Below are 13,982 nucleotides of genomic sequence, written 5' to 3' on the forward strand. Positions count from 1 at the left end.
ATGGCACCCACGGCCACAGGGCCAAGTTGGCACTCCTCCTTGCTGATCTACTTCAGATTAACCCAGAGATCTACTAGAGATCTGTGCATCTCTGGAGCAGAGGACAAATAGCATTATCATATTCTACACGAGGAAAACAGGGAGGAAGAAAAAGCTTCGCCACTATTATTATTATTGTTTATTATTCGGCTGCGTGTGTCCATTTCAGTGCATGAAAATAACAAAAATGTCCCGCAGACTGAGTACAGAACGGGGAGAGAGAGATGGAATGAACTTTGCCATTATTGTTATTATTCAGCTGCATGTATGTCGATTGCAGCGCATGCCAATATAAAAACGTACTGCATGATGGCTTTTGCTGAAAGAGAGAGAGAGAGACTGAAATCAACTGCGCGTGGTGGTAAATCCAAAACCCTGGCTTAGAAAGCGCAGCAACTTGATTTGATAAAAACCAACCCGGCTGCCTCTTCTGGCAGCTCCGCCCCGCTCCCCGCCTCTCCCCCCTCCTTTCTCTGCAACATTTGCTCAGGCGCCGAAAGGGGCAGGCGGCGCCGAGCGGGTGACGTCACAGGCGGGGGCCTTCGGCAAGCCGGAAACCGGAAGCGCCGGTCTGGGACCGGGTGACGTGTTACAAGAGTGGGAACTGTGTGGGAGCCCAGTCAGCCGAGCGGCCGCCATGGAGGCGCTTTATCACCAGACCAACAAGTGCGTGTGCGGGGCGGGAGGTTGCAGTAGTAGTAGTAGTAGTAGTAATAGTAATAATAGTAGCCAGAGCATCTCGGGAGGTGGGGCGGAGGTGTTTCAATAAATGAGGGGAAACCGAGGGAGAGCCGTGGGGTGGAGGGAGGTTTCATTGGGGTGTGTGTGGGGGGGGAGTGGTAGCCATGGTAATGGGACGGAGGACAGTTATATTCCAACTCATATTCTGCATTAATATGCCCCCCCCCGTTCGTATATGTGAATCGTAGCAACAGGCCTGCTGTACTAGGTCAGCACTGAGTGTTTATATCGAGGAGGAGGGGCTGAGTGGAAGGCCACGTAAGTAAAAAGTCCGTGGCAGCCTACCTACCCACCGAAAGATATTTGCACAAAGTCTCTGAATCATTCGCCCGACAGCGTTTGAATATGAAGCACATTGGGAGGAGGGTAGCCTTGGCGCTTTTGTCACGGATTCTCGGCCAAACAGCAAAGGCAGTGGTAGAAGTGTTTGATAAGTAGGGTGGGTGGGGGTGCGTCTGTTTGCACCACCAAAAAAGTTCTCCTGCTAGCAAAAGCTAGAGCGGCCAGTAGTTCTTCTTTGCAGCAGTTGGCCAGATGTAAGGATACAGAGCAGCATTCAAATGCACTGGAGTTTCACGCCTATCTGTCGCTCAAGAGGATTTGCTTCCTGTCATGAGATCTGCTGCATAGGCACTTGTTGCTGGAACTTGTAAAAAAAGTCTTGCCGCACTGCCGCAGCAAAAAATATAAACTGCCTCCACCGCGCAACCCTGAGCACTATGCCACCCTCTGTCTCTGTCGCACAGAGGTGCCAGAACACACCAAAGATGTGCCGGAACTCAGTTCCAGTGAGTTCCGGCTGAAAAAAAGGCCTGGGTGTTATTATTCCCACCCCATTTTGTTACGTTTGTCTCACCATGCTGTTCCAAAGAGCCTTTGGGTCAGATGGAGTAAGCTTTAGCATAGTGCAGCTCATCATTGTAATCTTGTTCAGCAGCTAAAAGCCGCTGGGGAGGCCTCCAGTTTCAATTCAGAAATAAGAAGTTTTGAAAACACAGCCCTGCGGGGGTGGAGATTGTGAACAGCAGGATGGGGATAGATATTGGGGGCATATTGGGAGGGAAGCGCGGAGAGGAAAGCATAAGGATGGTGATTCTTTGTGTAGAGGTGGAGGCAGCATGGAGCTTGGGAAGGAGGCTGAGTAACCATGTTGGGAAGAAGGGAGGAAACATTCATTGATATGGGACACCAAAGGGTAACATCAGGTGGCAAGTACTGATGTTCACAAATAGGGACTACTTTGGAGCTGTTTCTGCCCGAAATCAGCACCATTGAATTGGTAGGTACACTTGGGGCTCTGGAGGGTAGAAGAAAAGGGAGATCACCACCTTAGTGACTCTCACGAAGGCTGCTGTTGGAAATCTTTCCTTCTCCCACCTACTATGAGAGACTTCATAACTGAGAAGGGCAGTAAGTAGTCCTGGTAGCAGGAGTCAGGTGATGGTTAACCATTGTTTACTGTATAATCTTATCCATGTCTACTCAGAGGTAAGTCTCATTGAGTTGTATGGGTCTTACACTTGGAGAAATGGTGATAAGAACTGTGCAGAGGGCTTCTCACTTGTATCTTGTTCATCCTTGTAACAACTCAAAGGTCATCCACTTGGATACTGGGCAACCGAGACTGAAACTAATAGAGTGATTCCTGAGCCATTAATATCTAAGACTGAGCTGTACTTTGATTACCCAGATTTGCATGTGTAGTTTAAACTACACAAGATCCAGACTCTGTTCTCTAGGCACTGGGTCACAGTGGATTCCCCCCTCCCCCCAGCCATAAACACATTCCTTTTGTATTGTGTATGGCTTTGAGTAGTAGCTGTCTTCTGACAAACTCAACTCTGGCCTGGGTGGAAGGGATGGCTTTCAGATTTTTGACATCCTGAGTGTTAAACGCAGTGCCTCATTAAAACTGACTCTTCTTTGCCATCACCCTTCTAATCCTAGAGTGATTCTTTGCCATAATGGGTTGCCAATATTTTTGAACCCATGGGCAAATTTGGAATCTTGTAAGAGTACCATGGGGACCACTTCTTTGGCTTCTCTTTCTTGCCCCAGACTGAGTAAGCACACACAGAACCTTTGCTCTTCCAAGGGGTCTGGATAAAAGCTGGAACCAGTGCAACTAACATGGCTCCTCTTGAATTTGCATGATATTTACAGCATCCTTCAAAATTCACCATTATATTAAAGCTTAAAGTGGTGCAACACACAGTATGAATACAGTGCTGGTGTTTGTCCACCACAGCCCCAAGGCATGGGATGTTAAAACCGACAACAAACCACAGAGTACATTTGTGGATACAACAGTCCCCTATCACTTGGTGGCGGTTTTCAGGGGAACTATTATGAGGATCTATAAGAATTCATGCATGTTGAATCCCTGTTGTATCATGGTGGTTATGCAATTTCAAGAGGATCTATTTTACTGGATCAAACATTTATGTGTGTGCACCTATAACAGCGAAACCAGATTCCTTCATCTGCCCCGGCTGCAATAAAACATGTCCCTCCCATGTTGGTCTGTACAGCCACAGCAGCTGCTGTATCTTTCCAACGGTTTGACTTCATCTCTGATGGTGCACTCTTCCATTGTCTATTGAGGCAGATGGCCGCCAGCAATATATGCCTCCTTCCTCTCTGTCTCCCATTCCTTTTCTCTCTTTGGTTACTTGCTTCTTGTTCCCTTTTACCCCACACACTTTATATTCTGTTAAGCTGCTGATCTGAGCTTGAAAAGTATATATCATGCTGAAAGAGGAAGTGGGAAAGAGCATTACTCTTCCAACTTCATCGTTTACTACTCTGTAGTTTTCGGTGGGTTGGGGGAGTTAACAACCCATGGCATTTCATGATGAAGTGGGGTGTTCAGGGGAAGACCTCAAGGGTGCCGTTATGCCCATGGGCACCATGTTGGCGAGTGCAGTTCAAGCCTACTTCTACAGTCTAGCACTTAACTTTGTAGCCAAGTCCTACATTCCTGCATCTTACACTGTTTAATCTTTAAAGCTTTAAAAACCACACACCTTGACAATCTGATGAAAAGAACATTACATGCCCTCATGGTGTTTTTCTTTTTTTAAAAATGTCCAGAGCTAGTCATGGACATACCAGTTTTGGCATGCGCTCAGATGTTGAGTTGGCATGTTCTTGAAAACCTTCCAAATGTTAAGCAAGGTTGTGGAGACTTAGAGATTGCTGAAACTGTTGTCATGCTTGTTTCATCACCTGGTGGAGCCTGTTTGTGTTGACTAAACTGAAAATGAGCTAGATATAGTTGAGGAAATCATAAAGAGTTGGACTGAAGACCATCTCGTTCAATTCTCTGTCCCAAACCAGCAGAAACTGACAGATCCAGGAGTAGCCAAGTGGGTGCCCTCCAGATGTTGACGTCATTGGACTCTCAGCACCCCTGACCATTGGCCATGCTGACTGGGGCTGATGGGAGTTGGCATCCAGCAACTGAGGCTTCCCCTGAACCAGTCCTTGATCCCGTCTAGGCTCCAGTGATACTCGGCTGAGATGATTTCCAAGAAGGTGCTTGCAAAGCAAATGGCTCTTTGTGTTGCAGCCTTTCTGTCTTGCTCATCAGGCTCTAGCACACCTGAGCTGCTTCTCTTTTGTCAGATGCTGAGTCTCATAATTCCCTCCCTTTTTTATTGACCCCATCTTTAGTCATTCTCTTGGTGTGCTCAAGTGATTTTTCTGCCATGCATCTGTTTCCAGGAGGTGCCCGTGGGGCAGAGCATTCTTCCCCTCCTTGCCCTACCTGATCTCCCACGTCCTGTTGCCTTTTCTTTGCCTCTGGCCTGATATCATCAGTCTGTTTCCAAAACAGGTTTTCTAGTTGGCAGGGCTGAGCCATTCCCACCATACCATTCCCAATCTTTGTTTTGGAGGAGATCCCGAAGAGAAGTGCCAGATAATCACAGCGAGACATCCCAGCTTTTAACTTTCTTGCTTATAAAAAGGTAAAGGGAACCCTGACCATTAGGTCCAGTCGTGACCGACTCTAGGGTTGCGCGCTCATCTTGCATTATTGGCCGAGGGAGCCGGCGTACAGCTTCCAGGTCATGTGGCCAGCATGACAAAGCCGCTTCTGGCGAACCAGAGCAGCACACGGAACCGCCGTTTACCTTCCCGCTGTAGCGGTCCCTATTTATCTACTTGCACTTTGACGTGCTTTCGAACTGCTAGGTTGGCAGGAGCTGGGACCGAGCAACGGGAGCTCACCCCGTCGCAGGGATTCGAACCACCAACCTTCTGATCAGCAAGCCCCTAGGCTCTGAGGCGTAACCCACAGCAAATGCAAGAGTGTTCATTCAGAATTTGGATGCTCCTTTAGCCAATGGAAAGAGATTTCTAGCCAACTTTGCATCTGGAAACATTCTACTGCCTTAAATACATTGAGGTTTCATTCATATAGCATATTTATTTGACTCACACATAGAAAAGAAGGTCAAAATAGGCTGTGTTAATTCTACATGCTACATAAATATTTCAGATATTTTTCCAATAGCCAAAATATGGTTGAACTAAAATATTCGGGGGGGGGGTGTCAATAAAACACATTGAATGTGTTTAAAATGTTAATTTCCAAGTCAGACTTTGAATTTGTTTGAAATTATCTTCAATTGAATTCTTGTAAATATATCTGAAGAAGTGTGCATGCTTACGAAAGCTCATACCAATGATAAACTTAGTTGGTCTCTAAGGTGCTATTGGAAGGAATTTTTTTATCTTGTAAATATATTAAGACAAGACAAGTCAAAGGAGTAAGATTCTGTTTAGATTTTAAGGGGGGGGCAGAATGATGGTATAGAATATGGTTAGCATATGAATTTCTCAGCATGCTTGTGCCCACAAATATAGATGCTTCCCCAAAGATAGTCACCTGAATGTAGCTAATTACAAATTTGATTTTAGGTTGGACTGGCATTGTAGCCTTTCCAATCAACTGATTTGACAGACATTTTATCAGTTTGTTACACTGCAACCTTAATTTTTGAAGCAGTGCATTTCTAAAAATGGAAATAAGTTCATGTGAACCCAGCATTGTCAGCAAGACTGTATAAATTTGTGGCCTTTAAAAAAACCCAACCCGTTCCCCCACACCCATGCCAGTCATTTCTGTCATAAGAAGAAGAGAAGTGCCATCTTTTGCAAATACAGTGGTACCTCGGTTTATGAACACAATTGGTTCTGGAAGTCTGTTCATAAACTGAAGCGTTCATAAACTGAAGCGAACTTTCCCATTGAAAGTAATGGAAAGTGGATTAATCCGTTCCAGACGGGTCCGCGGAGTACTCAACCTGAAGCGTACTTAACCCGAAGCATGGGTGTAATTGGTTCCGGAAGTCTGTTCATAAATTGAAGCGAACTTTCCCATTGAAAGTGATGGAAAGTGAATTAATCCGATCCAGATGGGTCCGCGGCATTCGTAAACTGAAAATTCGTAAACCGAGGTGTTCATAAACCGAGGTTCCACTGTATTCCCTCTCTGTTCACCTGGAGGCAGTTCTTACCACAAGTGATGAGGCAGATTGCTTTTTGTGTGTCTGCTTTTGCTTGTGTCCTTGTTGCCTTGTAAATATTTCAGAGAATACAGTGGAACCTTGGTTCTCGAGTGCCTTGGTACTTGAACATTTCGGCTCCCGGACGCCGAAAACCCAGACGTAAGTGTTTTTCGACCGTTTTTTCAGAAGCCGAATGTCCGATGCGGTTGTCGGCTAAGGTTTCCGGGTCGTCTGTGCCAATTGGAAGCCGCACCTTGGTTTTTGAACGTTTCGGAAGTCGAATGGACTTCCGGAACGGATTACATACGAGAACCAAGGTACCACTATATATTAGAAATGTTTAGGAAACATGTTCTGCAAAGTACAGTGGTGCCTCGCTTAACGAATGCCCTGCTTAACGAAATTTCTGCTTAACGAAAGGATTTTTCGAGCGGAGGTTGCCTCGCTAGACAAATCCGTTTTACGAAAAATTCATCTAGCGAATCGCGGTTTCCCATAGGAATGCATTGAAATTCAATTAATGCGTTCCTATGGGCAAAAAGAAATTCAAAAAAAAAATTCAATGCATTCCTATGGGATTCACTAGACAAATTTTTCGTTATAAGAAAAAACCCGTGGAACGAATTAAATTCGTCTAGCGAGGCACCACTGTATGAGATTACATACTGCCAGGATGGCCATCATAGTGCCTTGTGGCTGTGGACGTTGTTGGACTCCCATCAGCTCCAGCCCGCATTGTCGGGGATGATGGGAGTTGTAGTCCAGCAACATGTGGAGAATATCAGGTTGGTTACCCTTGATTTGCACAGTATTTTTACTTTGGCTTTTACTTCGATATTCTGATTGCTCTGAGCACTGATGATTCATTTCTGCTGTGTGTTTGCCTTCTTGAGAAATCCTCCTTTTCTGCCGGAAGCCTTGTGACTGACTAGAACTTTTCTTCTTTTCAACAGGCAGGTCCATGAGGTCCAATCATACATGGGCCGCCTCGAGACATCAGACAAGCAGTCAGTCCACTGTGAGTAATTAATGGAAGAGGATAACCTCACTGTTGGCTTGGCCAGTGCTCCCTGACCTGTGTTTCCAATATGTGCCCAAGTGGAACCATTAATATGTTTTGACCTTTAGGTGGTGCAATGGGTCTGTGCATATGGCTGTTAGCCAGAAGGTGGGAAGTTCAAGCCCACCCAGGGACAGCTGTGGGCAGGATTCCTGCATTGCAGGGGTTTGAAATAGATGACCCTCTGGGTCCCTTCAGACTTACAAGTCTCTGATTCCATTTTGCTGTACTGAGTGAAGGGTAGGATATGGGGAAAGCCATGGATGGTAGAGTTTTTATATTCTCATTAGCCCAGTGGTGTAAATTGCCTTCTCCACCTAGCTCCATGATGGGTGGTGCTAGGAACATGAGCACCTTCCGCTTTCTCTGGTAGAAATCTCCCATTTCACACAGCGTGGGCAGGGCAAGGCTTAACTAGCAAAGACTGGCAAGAAGGTATTGTGCTGGTTAAAACAGCGAGTGGCCACCTGGCCCTGATGTTTCTTACCTCCCCCCCCCATCTCCTCTTTCAGTGGTGGAGAACGAAATCCAGGCGCGAATAGACAGGATCTTCAGCAACTTGGAACGGTTGGAAATCTTTTGTAACAAGGAGCCTCCTAGCAAGCGGCAGAATGCCAAGCTGTGAGTTACCTTAAACTACTTCTTGTGTCTTGGGAGATATATTAGTGCAGCCTTCTGACCTGTCCTTGGGGCAAGTTGTGGTTGTGGTTGTTGTTATGGTACTGCATTGCTTGCTGCCTTCCATATGGGAGAGAAGGTGCAGGGCAATAAATTCATTATTATGAACAGATCAGGCTACGTGGCAGGCTTTTCTCTTTCTTGTGCCGGTGAATGTTTTCTTAATTGCACTGATTTCCAAAGGAACTTGAAGGCAGCTTACAATCGAGCTCTTAAGAAACCTGCTGATACAGGAAGCCTTTTGGGTGGTATGGGAAAGAGACTTGGGGGTCATAATTGCAGATCATAAGTGGCACAACGCAGCCCTACGAACAATCTCTGCTCGTCTTCAAGAGGCTTCGCTTAAAATGATATTTCGCTGGCACTGGACTTGCCTAGCCAAAATAAACACTAGCATCTCTCATCTGTTCTGGAAAGGCTGCAGAGTGATAGGTTCATGTTTTCATGCTTGGTGGAGTTGCATGATAGCATGCTCCTTTTAGGAAAAGGTGTTTCACATGATTTCCAAAATTGCACAGCGATCCCTTCCACCCGATTCAGCTCTTGCCTTATTCTCATTAGACTCAAATGTAAACAATAGCCTTAAATGCAGAGATTTAGTGTGTGCTTTTTTCTATTATCAGAAGCCCGATTCACAATAGCCTGATATTGGAAACAACCCATAGAAATCCCCATTGAAATCTGGGTAAATAATATTTGGAATAACGTAGCTCTGAGTCTATCGTAATGCCTCACTCTCCACAGAAGGGTAATTAAAGGCACTTCAAAGACAGACACTTTTGGCAAGACTTGGCTTCCTTTCTTTTCCTTTATAAATAAGACAGAATATACTTTTATTCCACCCACAGTGCAAGAATCTCTGTGGAGACTATACTTGAATTCATAATGCATTAATAAATGTACAGTCGTACCTTGGATCCCGAACGCCTTGGTACTCCTGAACGCTGCAAACCCGGAAGTGAGTGTTCTGGTTTGCAAAGGTTCTTTGGATCCCGAACGTCTGACAGGGCTTCCACGGCTTCCGATTGGCTGCAGGAGCTTCCTGCAGCCAATCAAAAACCGTGCTTTGGTTTCTGAATGTTTTGGAAGTCGAACGGACCTCTGGAACAGATTCCGTTCGACTTCCAAGGTACGACTATATTGCTTGTGTACTGCACATGAAACTTAATAAGAATCTACCACCAGACAAGTTACTGTAGCTAGACGTTGTTCTTGTATTTATATGAAAATCAAAGCTCATGGCTTTCTTCCTCCTTTCCGTGACTTATCGTTCTCAGACGAGTCGACCAGCTGAAATACGACATCCAGCACCTGCAGACGGCGTTGAGGAACTTCCAGCACCGGCGTTACGCACAGGAGCAGCAAGAGAGGCAGCGGGAGGAGCTTCTGGCCCGAACATTCACCACTAACGTATGTTCTCCCGTAAAACCAGTGGATTTGTGCTAATATTCGCCTCCCTCCCGTGTCCCAATGTTCTATCTAACAGCTGTCGTTCTCAAATGGGGTCTTTTTGGGTGGGAAGAAATCATGGGGTTTAGCACTAAGATCAGTAACGATTCCCAAACTCACACGAGGCAACTTTCCCGCCACTGCCAATCTTCTCCTGTAATACATGGGGAGTTTTCTTAGCCTTTGGGGACACATGGAGCGGCAGCTCAACCCATCGGTGGTCCTCGGAATGCACAGGGATTTTGTAGCAGTCAGACCTATGTGGGAAAATGTAAGGACCGAATATTTGAACTTCACTGCTGTAGAATAATGCCAATTCTTTTTTAAAAACAAAAACATGGGCTTTTGTTGACACCCTTGTCCTTCTGGGTTCAGAGTGCCAAGGAAAGATAACCAAGATGCTTCCCTTCCCTCCTCCCCCTTTGCAGGATTCTGACACCACCATTCCGATCGATGAAACCTTGCAGCATAACGAGTCCCTCCAAAATGCTCACCGTGGCATGGACGATCTCATTGGCAGTGGGACCAGCATTCTGCAGGGCCTGAGGGATCAGAGAGTCACATTAAAGGTGGGCCTAGGATGGGACCTCCAGCTTTTTAAATTTATATATACAGTATATGGGGAGTAGGCACCCACTTTTTCTTCTCCCCCCTCTTTTAATTCTGATAACTTCCCACAATTCTGAAAAGTAAAATTCAAATGCAGGGTCTCTTCATTCTCGCCCTCTATGTCTCTTCTCCAACCTCTCCTCGGTCATCCTGTCACTCCTCTGTTTTTCAAAGCCCAGCTTCTGCCCCTTTCGAACCCGCCACCGCCGTAGCTGCACTCGAGGCTTTCGGATACACTCGAATTCCGCATTTTGCGAACGTAGCATTAATTCAACCTGTCGGGGTTGCTTGTAGCTTTGTTGTGCACTGCTGCAAATTTGGACAGAGTTTTGCAAATTTGCTCCTGGATAAGAAGCTCTGAGTATCTGTCCAGGGATGGGGCAAACTGGGGGTGGGGTGGAGAAAATATTTTTGCATGCAGAGGGTCCCAGGTTCAGACCTTGGCTCTACCTGTTAAAAGGATCTGCCTGAGACCATGGGGAGAGCAGACAATAAAAGGCTAAGATGGATAATTCCTCTGTTCCTGGTATAAGGCAGCTTCTTGTGAATTAAAAGAGAACATGAAGGTTGCCTATCCTACCCAAAACCTGTCGTGAATTAGGATCCTCCATGCCAGCGGTTCCTAAAAAGAGCGAGACGATGTGCATATGAGGTTTTCCCCACCTTCCCGTTTCTCATTGGCCCACCGTTCCTTCACTCCACTGTTTGCCCTCCTCCTAGTTACTGCTGGCGCTGGTCTCCTTCCACCCTTCAACCAGTCATTCTGCCTCCTTGCATCTCCATCACTTTCTACCCTCGGGGTCTTCTTCCCATCTCTCTGCCCTGTTCTCTGAGCACCCCACTATCAATGGCACGCAGCTTCTGGGGTCCCTAAGCCACGCCGGGTACTATTGTCTCCCCAGCCGCCACTCCCTGCTGTGCAGAGGTTAAAAGCTCAAGTGTCCTTGGTAGCCGCTGACGTAAATGCCATTTCCGAACCCCGTGCCTGTTTTTTATTCCAACCCCAGCCCTTTTCCTCTGGAAGAAGCAGGCTGGGTGTGGTAGGCTTGAGCCACCGGGCAACCCCTGAGATTCCTGCCAAGCTAGAGAAACCGCTTCCCTGTGCTGCCCTGGCCCCACTTGGAGCACAGCTGTCCAAACACCCACTCCAGCAGTCTCTCGCCTCTTAAGGCGTTACAGGATGTGACCTTGCGGGCTTGAATGTTCATTTTGGAGTGATGTCATCCTGGAAATGAACTGTAGCCTTTTAGCATCCCGTTGGTAATCACATCGGATCAGATGAGCATGTAGACATGGGTCTCTCTAGATGGAAGCTCACAAGCTGAATATTTCCAGAGGGAAATGTGGAAGGCTCCTTTTCAGAATTCTGGGGTGAGAATTCTCATTCTTTGTGTAGCTGCATCCCAGTAGGCAGCACGGAGGTATCGCAGCTGTAGCATTTCTTCTCTCTCCTCTCGCTGTTGCCCTACACAACAAACACGCCTTTGCCGCTGTTCTTGGAGCCACTCCTGATTTTCCCATCACACCAATTGTGGCACTGCTCCAGGACAGATTCCCTGTGGAAAAGGAAGCATCAGGATTACATGACTGCAGCATAATTCTGGCTTCCTAAGGGAGGACCCCAGTGAAGTGAAAGCCTTCACCAAACACAATTTTAAAAGTGAAATACAGAGGTACCTCGGAATTCGAACAGCTCCGTTCTCGAATGTTTTGGTTCTCGAATGCCAAAAACCCCGGAAGTAAATGCTTCCGTTTTCGAATGTTTTTCAGAACCTGAACATGCGACGCGGCTTCCGCTGAGTGCAAGGAGCTCTTGCAACCAATGGGTTTTCGAACGTTTTGGAAGCCGAATGGGCTTCCGGAAAAGGTTACATTCAAGAACCGAGGTACCACTGTATATGGAATTTGGCCACCAAGTTTTCTTTTTTTTAAAAAAGGCATTATCCACTGCGGCGTATTGTTCCATATCCCCCTGGCCTACCCGTGATTTCTGACTCCTGATGAAGGGAGGGGCCGTATACCTTTATTTGTTTGTTACTGTGCTGATTCTGATTGGTGGAAGGCTGGTCCTCCTGCTGCTTCCTGGTTCCCAGGTAAAACCGGCATGGAAAAGCAGGTGGGTGATAGCCATGGGACAGGTTGTGCTTTCCTGATGAGAGCTGTGCCTCTCTAGCACTGACCTTCCAGCATATGGGCATGACCCACAACCCTGTTGCTACCCAGCCTAAGATGCTTTGTGTGAGCACTGGTACTGCCATTTTTTTTAAAAAAAAACAACAACAACCAGTATGTCCATTTGTCTAAAACACAGTGTCACCGGAAAGGGAACTGCTAAATCAAACAGAGGGTTCCACATTTCCCCTCCCCCCCAAAAAAATTAAGTGTTGAAAGTATTGAGCAGCCGCATGGTTTTGGGATGGCATGCTAAACCTAACCAGATTCTGACAACAGAAGATCAGCAGGGGAATATGGAGGTGGAGGAAAGGAGATGGGAAGGTGGAGTGGGCTCTGCAATTCAGAGGGATTGTAGAAAGCAAGTCCTTGTTCTGTAAAAGCTCATTCTGCTTGGATGGCCACTTGTCATGGATGCTTTAGCTGAGATTCCTGCATTGCAGGAGGTTGGACTAGATGACCGCGTGGGGCCCTTCCAACTCTACAATTCTGTGATTCTCAGTAAACAGCATCTGACTGTGGAGGATGCCGAAGCCATTCAGAGAGTCTGCCTGTTTGTTTCCCTAACGTTGCCACTTCTCTCTCTCTCTCTCTTGCTCTCTCTCTCTCTCACCTTCAGGGCACCCAGAAGAAAATCCTGGATGTTGCAAACATGCTCGGCTTATCCAACACAGTCATGCGCCTCATTGAGAAACGTGCCTTTCAGGATAAGTACTTCATGATCGGAGGCATGATCGTGACCTGCGTGCTCATGTTCCTCATGGTGCAGTACCTGACGTGAGCGGCGAGAGAACTTCCCAGCGGACTGTGACGGACTGACTGCCTTTCTTCATAGACTCCCAGTGTAACGGCGAACCTCCTGCCTCCCGGACTGGTCACGTTCTCTCCTTACGGCATCGTGAGATGGCTCAGATTTAGCATACGTGGACTCGGGCGCTTGGTGCTGAAGGGGTGCTTACAAAGCCACACGGCGCCGAGATGCAGTGTAATTCTTCAGCCAGGTGGCGGGCTGTCTGTCTGTGCCCCATGAAAGGTTTAGCAGACATTGGCATGCGGTTGTCATGCGCTGCTCACATGAGCGGTGCACATTCATGTGGTCACAGAACCCCCGTGCAATCGTGACGGAATCTATAAGAAAACTCCACGACTGGGCAGTCCGTGGAACTGCAGACCCTCTTGGTATTCTTATGAACCAGGTTACATATGTGAACGTTGTGGTCAGCTGAGCGGTTTTGATTTATTTTACCTTAATATAGTCCTAGGAGGCAAGGAGAGTATTTTCCTGCCATGGCTGAAACAAGTCGAAATCTTCATGGGCCAAAAAGATCTTCTTTTTCGGAAGCCGTGTGCCTGCCTCTTATTTAGAATAAGCAGATCACGAAGGCTAGACAGCAAGGTAACTAATTTTTGAACAATAGTAAAATATTCAGGGTAATGGTTGGCCGCAGTCACCCTGCGGAAGCTAGCTCTTGGTGCAAAAGTTTTGGGGCAGAACTGCCGGCTCAGTATGTAAGTTTCTACAGGGACATCCTGGCTGCCATTGGAAGTATAATATATTTGCAAAGATACTTGCAAAAGGCACTTATAAAAAAAGGTTTTATCACAATGGGGGCCACTGGGTCACTGCACAAATAATAGACTGTAGCAAGCACCCTGCACAACAGCAAAGGATATGAGATCCTCAGTTTTTAATTTTAAAAGTTTCTAGTCTCCATGGG

General features: G+C 46.7%; 1 protein-coding gene across 8 annotated transcripts; it reads left to right on the forward strand.

Moving 5' to 3' along the window:
- The first annotated feature begins 607 nt into the window (after window positions 1-607).
- Window positions 608-13,605, forward strand: GOSR2 (golgi SNAP receptor complex member 2). 8 transcript variants are annotated; one of them, XM_060281093.2, is made up of 7 exons: window positions 608-705; window positions 4,120-6,455; window positions 7,250-7,314; window positions 7,869-7,977; window positions 9,312-9,444; window positions 9,912-10,052; window positions 12,884-13,605. In XM_060281093.2, exons 3-7 carry the CDS (start codon window positions 7,275-7,277, stop codon window positions 13,043-13,045), a joined length of 585 nt encoding a protein of 194 aa, XP_060137076.2. In that variant the 5' UTR covers window positions 608-705; window positions 4,120-6,455; window positions 7,250-7,274; the 3' UTR covers window positions 13,046-13,605. The 8 variants fall into 8 exon arrangements, with proteins under 8 accessions (XP_060137076.2, XP_088511120.1, XP_060137075.2 ...); XM_088654994.1 differs by having other exon boundaries at window positions 4,120-4,317; XM_060281092.2 differs by having other exon boundaries at window positions 4,123-6,455.
- Window positions 13,606-13,982: the final 377 nt, after the last annotated feature.

The sequence above is a fragment of the Zootoca vivipara genome, chromosome 12 (assembly GCF_965207765.1).
Source record: "Zootoca vivipara chromosome 12, rZooViv2.hap1.1, whole genome shotgun sequence".
Classification (NCBI taxonomy): Eukaryota; Metazoa; Chordata; class Lepidosauria; order Squamata; family Lacertidae; genus Zootoca; species Zootoca vivipara.